The sequence below is a fragment of the Schistocerca cancellata genome, chromosome 4 (genome assembly GCF_023864275.1).
Source record: "Schistocerca cancellata isolate TAMUIC-IGC-003103 chromosome 4, iqSchCanc2.1, whole genome shotgun sequence".
NCBI lineage: Eukaryota > Metazoa > Arthropoda > Insecta > Orthoptera > Acrididae > Schistocerca > Schistocerca cancellata.
This window is the reverse complement of record NC_064629.1, coordinates 890998493-891008202: the sequence shown is the minus strand read 5'-3', so window position 1 is coordinate 891008202 and position 9710 is coordinate 890998493. Positions and strand designations below refer to the sequence as shown.

At 43.7% G+C, this 9710-nt stretch overlaps 1 protein-coding gene across 1 annotated transcript in view; it reads right to left on the bottom strand.

The window, feature by feature from the left end:
• Positions 1-3903: 3903 nt before the first annotated feature.
• The window catches only part of LOC126184491 (uncharacterized), a 1094025-nt gene continuing 1088218 nt past the window's right edge, over positions 3904-9710 (bottom strand). Inside the window, exon 14 of the mRNA XM_049926884.1 lies at positions 3904-5984. Within this exon, the coding sequence (XP_049782841.1) occupies positions 5784-5984 (201 nt within the window). The 3' untranslated portion in view covers positions 3904-5783. The remainder of the gene's footprint in view (positions 5985-9710) is intronic.

Here is a 9710-nt window from a genome sequence, read left to right as displayed (position 1 = left end):
CCATAACAAATATTTGTTTGAGTATGTAATAAGCTGTTATGATGTGTTGGTGGCCGAAATAAAGGTTAGGAAAAGACAAGACCGATTAATAAAGTGTTCCAGTTTCCGGACAGTTTTTTGTGTTTCACTCGAAAGTATGTAAACGTGATTTATCTGGTTATTGCACTGACGCCTTCGAGTAAGCTTTACGTCCCGTGGACGAATACATCATTAGCAAAAAAAAATACTCCAGCTGGAATAAGAGGACGATGTGGAAGGAAAACGGCCATATTCTTTTCCAAAGAACCATCCAGCACTCGGTTTAAATGACTACAGCCGTGAAATCAGAATGTTCCACTGTACCAGGCTGTTACACATGGTCGGTGCTTGCAAGGTGGATATGGACCTGCCATCTCATACGAACTTCCGTCTTTCCAAGAAAATCGTGCGACCAAAACCGAACATTAGGAGCTACAAAATCACAATTTACTCAGATATGCTGCTTCCATTCCCATTTTACTCAAATAAGAGCTCTTATGTGGAGCTCCTTCGTAGCAGATAACAAAACTGTGAATCATATTTTAACCGAGGGTCTGTTAACCAGAACAGATTTTTTTCCTATGGGATATTTTCACCTACGATGAGGATGGAAAAGGGTGAAAATGTTATAAAACTACTTATGAAGAGAGAGAACGTTCTAGGATAGTACTTACCTTTTGGAATGTTTAGTATTGTTGCAGAGTCCGTGCATCAGGTGTTTCTATAACAGTTTCTGTTCTACTCAAATAATGTTCCTGATGCACAATTCCTGAATTCGTGTAAAAATTTCGCGCTAAATGCATTGGGAATAGAGCTTAGTAGTTAGTCAAACTTGACATTAATGTATTGTGATCCAGAAAAAGAATATATGTAAGTGAATTTATGCAAGCTCTAATCGTTCTTGTTTTCTTTGCAAACGTGTACATAGTTACCAGTGTCGAAGAGCCAGATATTCATTCTGGCGTCGCTTCCATCTTACGTGCTTCGTGCGTGATGGGCATTTCTTCTTGGTGGATTAGACATTTATTTCTATGACTAAATGTCTTTCCGTCACTTTGGATCGTTGACATGCTTAGTTCGCAAATTACTATGTGTTGCGGAGGGTGCATTTCACTGTATTAGATATAAAAGCTAATCTGTTTCCTTATGTTGGATTTCACAGCCAGTATATACATGCATATTAAAGACATCAGTTCTCCGTCAAGGTTGTAAATTATTGCAGGAATTGTAAATTTAATTACGTCATTAAATGCCGGTCCTAGAACGTATGTCTCTCTCTCTCTCTCTCTCTCTCTTTTTCACACACACACACACACACACACACACACACACACACACACAAATAAGAATGCATTTTCAAATTAGCCTGTAGTGATGTAATGAAATTTATATGTTTGAAGGAAGATTACAGCCTTAGCGGAAAACTGATATTATCTTCAACAAACAAAAGGGCTTTCCCTCTTGCGGACACGTACGGAAAGAATGTGCAGTCATTACAGCGAAGATACGGGCCGCAAATGCGGAAATCCACTGATATAAGCGGTTTTGACAAAGGGCACATTCTCTAAGCACGTCCGACGTTACCTGAATGACACCATTCCAGGACGCTGGACTGAAAGAGGAGGATCAGAAAATGAACTTCATCGTCGGTGGCCTCCTAGGTCTGCAGGCCTCACACGTTGTGACTTTCATCTGTGGGGTTACGTAAAAAACAGCGTTTTTATCCCCCCTATGCCTGACACGCTTGAAGTCTGTGATATCGCATTGTTAAATCTGTGAATTCGATAACGAGACACCAGCTGCTTCATCTGTGGCAAGAAATGAGCCAAAGTTTTGATATTTGTCGTGTAACACATGGTGCTCACACTGAATGCATAAAAATTTGAACTGCCCTCTATTTTACAAGATGACGCAACGACTGTAGTTAAGGTCTTACGGTTTTGTGTCCTGTCCAATTTGTTGCCTCGGATTTTAGGGAGAGGGTTTTAATGTGCTGCTGGGTGACTGGCTCACCCAAGTTTTAGGTAAGAAGTCAGCCAGTCACGATTACCTCCTTGTTTCCCTTCGTTTCTGTTCTCTTTTCCTTGTGTTTCCTTTCCTTTTTAGTGTGTCCCTTCTCCTCTTGTTTTGCCTCTGTGTGTGAGGATTTGGAACTGCGTCAGGTCTGTGACTATTAGCCGTTCTCCTTGTTCGCTGTTTGTCTTAGTCCCTTCACTGCATGTGTTCCTGTTTTTATGCGTTTGGGCGCTGATGACCACGCTGTTTAGCGCCCGTAAACTTCAAACACACACACACACTTTTCTCTTTCCAGGAACGTTGGAATTGTGTTTCTAGCTTTTGTAGTTTGTAAGCAATAAATGTTTGAAACTTGTTCCTTCTTTTTGAATTTCCCTGTATTCTCAGTTCGAATACAATAAACTTTCTTGAGACTGAGAAGCTTATGTCCACGAATCAACATGGTATTAGAAAAGCATCGCTCGTGAGCAGGAAGAACAAACCTCTAATGTTCGGTTATAGTATTACTAGTGTTCTGCTTGACGCAGTCAAGTCGTTTAAATATCTGGGCGTAACGATGCAGAGCGACATGAAATGGAACGGTCGTGTTAGAACCGTGGTAGGGAAGGCGAATGGGAAGTTTTTAGGAAAGACTGGTTCACCAGTAGAGGAGACCACATATAGGAGATACTGTTAGGTTAGAACAGCACGTAAGTGTTACTGAGATGCTTCGGGAACTGAAATGGGAATCCCTGGAGGGAAGGCGACATTCCTTTCGAGAAACATTATTCAGAAATCATACAACGTAGGCTTTCACGGCCGGTGTTGTCTTCAGTTGAAGCTTTCGGGCTGAGAGGCCATGGTCGATGTATAAAATTTCCACCTAACGTTTCGTCTCCATCTGCGGAGACATCTTCTGGTGGCCGGAAGACCTCAGAAGATGTCTCCCGCAGATGGAGACGAAACGTTAGGTGGAAATTTTATACATCGACCACGGCCTCTCAGCCCGGAAGTTTCAACTGAAGACTATTCAGAAAATTTAGAGAACCGGCATTTGAAGCTGACTACCGAACGATTCTACTACCGCCAACATCCTTTGCGCACACAGGGCCACAAAATAAGATTCGAGAAATTAGGGCTCATACGGAGGCATATATAGAGTCGTTTTTCCCTTGCTCTATTTGCGAGTGGAACAGGAAAGAAATGGTTAATAGTGATACAGGGTACCCTCCGCCACGCATCGTACGGTGGCTTGCAAAGTGTCTATGTCGATGCGGATGTAGATGTAGACCTGTGCGTAGTCATCCGGTCCCACATACAAGTGGAATCCTGTCGAGGACTTAGAATCAATGCCAAACAAAATCGTTGTTGTACTGTATTTGAAAAGTGGACAAAACACTGTTAAACAGGTGTTTATGATTTTTTGGCTCATCTGTGTATGTCTTGTAGCACAAAGAAATAACGATTATCGTCAATAGACAAAAAGAAGCACATTTTTAAATCTACTTTCAGAATTGTGTGAATAGTTTCATCTGGCTGGAAGACAGAATCTGAAGTTATTTTATTGGAAATTATCTGATTTTTCCGTGGAGAATGCTGAAAGAAAACACACTTCACAAATAAAACGCATATTTTATTACTGTATTAATGGAGTTCTCAGATTTTATGTCACGGTGTACAGTGTGTCTGAATAAAGACAGTCGAAGGCGGGTTGGGGATATTGGGAAGTTCCGTAGCGCAGCATCACTCGAGTTGTCATTGTTGCTGCCATTGTTACTCGTACGCGTTACCCCGCTGAACTTATATTTGCAATGAAAAGCAGATAGTAAAGAAAACAGGTTTATTGCATAAAATTTTTTTACATATTTCAACAACAGATATGATGTAACAAAAGGATCCACGGAAGTTAGTTACCATTCATACGGCGTCTGCTTACCTCTTGTTCAGCTACAAATAACACTAGCCACAGGTGTTATGGTGAAGCAATTGCGCTACGAATACTATACACAGTTAGCACAGACAAGGACAGATTTCAAGACTCACTCACTAACCACGTACCGCTTCAAAAGAAGCTATCAATATTTTCTTCAACATGAGAAATATTGTATTTACTGTTTCCTTCAATGCATTCCAAAGATATTAAAGGAATTTTTAAATTAATCGTCACATATACGCTCGTACGACACATAGATATGCATTTGATTGATTATGTCTTACGTGAAAACTCACACAACGTAGCTTTGTTTCATACAGGCCGAGGAAGGAATAGGAATACATACGGGTGAAATACGACATAACTCAACATTTTTGTATTTCTGTGTTTCATGTACGACGGAAACATATAGGTGCTCACTACAACACAATATTTTTTTCAGTCATTTTACCTAGACTGAAGCGTGTGACCTTGATTTGCTACGCACGTACAACAAAGCTGATGAGTGAGGAACATCACCTTCGTTCTAGAGCGTGTCAATTACTACTCTAAATGGTGGCTCGAAGTGGGAGCTTCATGAAGACTGAACACACTGCTTCAACAGAGCGCGGTGATACCGTATTGAGCTGAAAAATATCACATTTATTGCTCCATTCGGACTCTATATGTCGCACTAGACATTTACAAAGTGTTCTTCAAACACACGTGTGAAATGCAAATATTTGACACCAGACAAGATTTATACATATCTGCGGCGTGAAAGCCACGCCGATGGAACTTTTTTACAGCTCAGAACAAACAGAAAGGTAGGGTGGACTCTCCGGCGAATCCGTAACGATCGGCCCTAGTACGAAAACAAAACTGAGGACTCCTAAATGGCAACTGAAATCATATTTATCATTTGCGGGAGGAAGAATTAGTTCGGCTGTCCGTTTGAACAGTCGTCGTACAATATTGGTGTGAAAATTACGCATTTATTCTCCGCGTACGTATTCCAGTTCTCTGTAAACACTCGCAGCTGGTTATAGGAACAATTTCTTCCGTAAACTGGTATAGTCCCGGATGCAGAGAACTCGACACGTCGTAACGCTGATATGTTAATAAGAGGAAAAGAGCATAAGGCGGTTCTCTACGACGAAAACCGACCGTAGTAACGGCGTCATATTTTCAGCGTACAGAAATTACAAAATAGTCGCGCGCTGAAAATTCTGTGGTTACGAGGGCGTGTAGATGTTGCCGGAGGGTGGATACCTTCGGAAGCTGACGTAAGACGGACGAATTTCGTTACGTGCAATCCCAAATGCGAAGACGAATACCGATCGTCTCAGTTCTCCGGAGATTCCGAATGGAAAATAGAGCAGAAAAAAAAAAATGAACGGTAGGCGACAACGAATATCCGATAGCGACATATCTGTCTGAGTAAGGACGAGAAAAGGGAGAAGGCCGGGGGAGAAGTGCAAATAACAGACGAGGAGTCGCTTCCACTTAGTTTACCGCCACTAGTATCGACACGACACGGAACGCATACTTACGCAGCTCGCAAGGATACGCAATGGACGCACAATGTGGAATATATATATATATTTTTTTTTTTCGTCTCGGAGACAGTGTAGTGATGATTCTAGTCTAGGGTACATCGCACCACAGTCAAAAACACTCGCAGCAGTCGTGGCGCGAAGGAAGACGTTTTTATGTCTAAATACATTTTTTCAGGGGCCGACAGACATCACAGTTGTTTCGAGAACATAATAAACACGTGTCACTGTGCTCCGAAACCCAAAATGATATGTATGAAGCGCATGAAGTTGTAGCGGCTGTGGCGGCGTTAGAGCGGGCGTCACGACGCGTGGCGCAGCGCGAGGCCGGCGGCCAGCAGCAGCGCCAATGGCGCCGGGGCTGCCCGCGCGCCGCGCCCGTCCGGCACCTTCACCTCCACCTCGGCCATCTTGAAGATCGACAGCAGCAGGTGCGAGTGCAGCTCGGGGTGGCGCGAGTTGATCTTGCTGCTCAGCTCTTGCAGCGGGCCCGCGCACTCCTCCTGCGGGGACAAAAGCGCGAATCAAACAAGGCTGCTACAGACGAGCTTCACTATTTGGGCAGCCCAATTGCTGATGGCGACAGAAGAAAATACGATATTAGACATTAACTGGCAATAGCGAAAAAAGCTTTCCTGAAACAAAGAATGGTGTTAACATTGAGCACAAAATTAAGTGTTAGGAAGTCTTTTCTGAACGTGTTTCTTTGGAGTGCGGCATTATTTGCAAGTAAAACTCGGACCATAAGCACGAGGGATGTTCAGAAAGCAAGCGTACTGTAACCGTAACTAGCTGTGATTTTTTGTTTTGTTTTTTGAGGGTTGGCAACACTGAGTGGTAGAAGGTGATCCCCTAACTAGAGCGAGCCTCGCAGGGGCACAATAGTACGTGCACTCACGTTGTGATATCCTGTCGCGTGATAGACGTCGGTAAGAAATTCCGCTTAGTGCGAGCCACGTGTTGTGATGATGATGATGTTTGGTTTGTGGGGCGCTCAACTGCGTGGTTATCAGCGCCCGTACAATTTCCCAACCTTTGCTCAGTCCAATTTCGCCACTTTCCTGGATGATGATGAATGATGAGGACAACACAAACACCCAGTCATCTCGAGGCAGGTGAAAATCCCTGACCCCGCCGGGAATCGAACCCGGGACCCCGTGCTCGGGAAGCGAGAACGCTACCGCGAGACCACGAGCGGCGGACAAGCCACGTGTTGTGATCCCCTTCCTACTCGCGTAAGGAATAACACCTACTGAAATTTTTTTGCGCGTCAAAACGGTTTACAGCGAAAGTGTTGTGAACAGAACGCATCTGTTTAAGTGGTGTAGTGCGTTTATTGTAGGCTGTAAAGGTACTTGAATTACGTAAGCATTGCGGCACCTCACCTCAACCTCTCGATACCAGCAATATTCTACCGTGTTTCGGTAAAATAGTTAACATATTTCTGTGACAACATACAGATTTGAGTTCATTAATGTAGAGGTACTTCGATACATCGATATGTATATATTGCAATGATATTATTCTTATGTGTATTCTTTCTTTTGTCACTATGATCTTTGACATACTTGTAACTCTGATTTTTGGGCGCGTAAGCGGTTTTTAGAGAGCCAAGCTTTGGTCGTCATGTTAAAAAGACGCAAATTGTTGTCAGTTTATGAAATGTGAACTTTAACAGTGAGGAAGATATTTTCAAGTATGTTTTATATTGTGAAGTGATGTTTTGGAACGAGTTACGTGATATTGTAACAAAAGTAATAAAAAAGAAATGTAACTTAAATTCGGGGTGCTGATTAATTTTTTACATCACCATTGTCCTAACTTGCAAAAGTTTAATATTGAAGAATGGTTTATGAAACACATCTATAAAACTTTTGAATATCGCAGAATAACACCTAGGCCTCTTTGCATCCGAGCTTGGATTCATCACTACCTAGATTTTCGACGATTGAGCCATGAGTTTACAACGAGACCAGCGTGGGAAACACGAAAAGATGAGTGCCTAGTTTATCCATTATTTCAAGAAATGACTTTATTAACTGTGCTCTAATGACACCTGCCACATAATGTAACTTTGTTGTTGGCCGAAAATGCAATATTTAGCAGCGTGAGCAACACTACAGTGATAATTAATTTTTTACCTTTGTTGTGGTAGGGTTGTTAGAAGGCAGAACAAATGTTCAAAGCGGACAGGGGAGTGGAAACATTTCTATTGTGACTGATAAGTTGGCGCAAAAAATCGAGGAAACTGTTCGTGAAGAGCGCCGATTGACAGTGAATGAAATTTCTGCGATGTTTTCACAAGTCTCCAGAACTCTCTTATACGAGACACTGACAGAAAGGCTGAGGTATCAGAAACTGTGCGCAAGATGGGTCCCAAAACAGCACAAGAAAAATAGGGTCAATGCAGCCCACTCGAATTGGAAGGTGAGGATTTTCTGAGCTCTTTTGTGACTGGAGGTGAAATGTGGGTGAGTCATTACACGCCTAAGAGAAAAAGACAGCCATGACAGTTGCGTCACACTAACTCCCCATCCACCAAAAAATTCAGAACCACAATTTCGGAAAAAATATCTTGGCCTCAGTGGTTTGGGACCGAAAAGGCGCCATATTGGTAGGGTTCCCGCCTCAGTGGGAGACCGTCAGTGCACAATGATATTGCGAGACTAAACTCAAAAGGAGCATTCGGTACAAAAGGTGGGGAATGCTGTCGAGTGGAAGTTTTCTGCTGCACGATACCATGAACACGGCGTGGGCAACGGCCTTAATGCTGACCAGAGTTCCTCCACAGAGCACGGCATCTCCCGCCACGGGCGAGCCGCGGTCCCGGACACCGGCCAACCACTCGCCGTCACGTGAGCTAACCGATGTCTGAACTGGGAGCTCATCACGACACCTTTCGTCTTCTGTTGTGTATCAGCTTCAAGTGTCAACAGCTCGAGTGCTCAGTACATCGTCAGATTCTAAGACGAACATTTACATACGTTGTTTGATTTTCTCTCTGGTTCATCGATTGGATTCTCTGTGCTGAAGTGTTATACGACATGAACTGTGTGCGGCTCACAATTGTTATTTGTTGTTTCTGTGTACGGTATTTACGTACCTGAAATATACGTGATTCACTGTGCCCTACTTCCTGACTGCAGATCCTGATTTAACGATCCTTTATGAAGTCTGTATTGGTATATTTTGTACATCCCTAACACCCTGTATACAGGGTAAACATTAATAAAACCGACAAAATACGTGGATGGATTCCTGATTGGAAATGGAGAAAAAAAGGTCCTACGAACATGTGTCCGGAAATGGATGGTGTGCGTGCAACCACAACAAATCGTTGCGGAACACAATACAGAGCTGCATCGCATCAACGTCACAACAGATCTTCCCCAAGGGTTCTCTGTAGCACACAGATGACGATTGTGCAGACTGATGATGCCAGTTCTGGTAGAGATTGCGACGTCGATAAAGAGGACAGATGATGGAAATCCCATAATTGTGATGGTGTGGCGAAAAAACCATCGACTAAATCCTTCCCACAGAGTCCGCTGTTGAGAACCATCGCACACGTTGCGTGTGATGGGGACAGCAGTGGTTGTCATGCAGGATACACGTAATCGTACTTTGACTTACACCATGTTGGCGGGCCACTTGTCTAGAGCTTCGCCAAAAACGGCTCTGAGCACTATGGCACTTAACTTCTAAGGTCATCAGTCCCCTAGAACTTAGAACTACTTAAACCTATCTAACCTAAGGACATCACACACATCCGTGCCCGAGGCAGGATTCGAACCTGCGACCGTAGTGGTCGCGCGGTTCCACACTGTAGCGCCTAGAACCGGCTTCGTCTCAGTACCCTGTACAAGCCGGTCCTCCAAGTCTGGTGCATGCACAGTCCGCTGCCTCCCTGCCCATTCGTCCGTCTGAAAGGACCCATCTACATCTACATCTACATCTACATTTATACTCCGCAAGCCACCCAAAGGTGTTTGGCGGAGGGCACTTTACGTGCCACTGTCATTACCTCCCTTTCCTGTTCCAGTCGCGTATGGTTCGCGGGAAGAACGACTGTCTGAAAGCCTCTGTGCGCGCTCTGATCTCTCTAATTTTACATTCGTGATCTCCTCGGGAGGTATAAGTAGGGGGAAGCAATATATTCGATACCTCATCCAGAAACGCACCCTCTCGAAACCTGGCGAGCAAGCTACACCGCGATGCAGAGCGCCTCT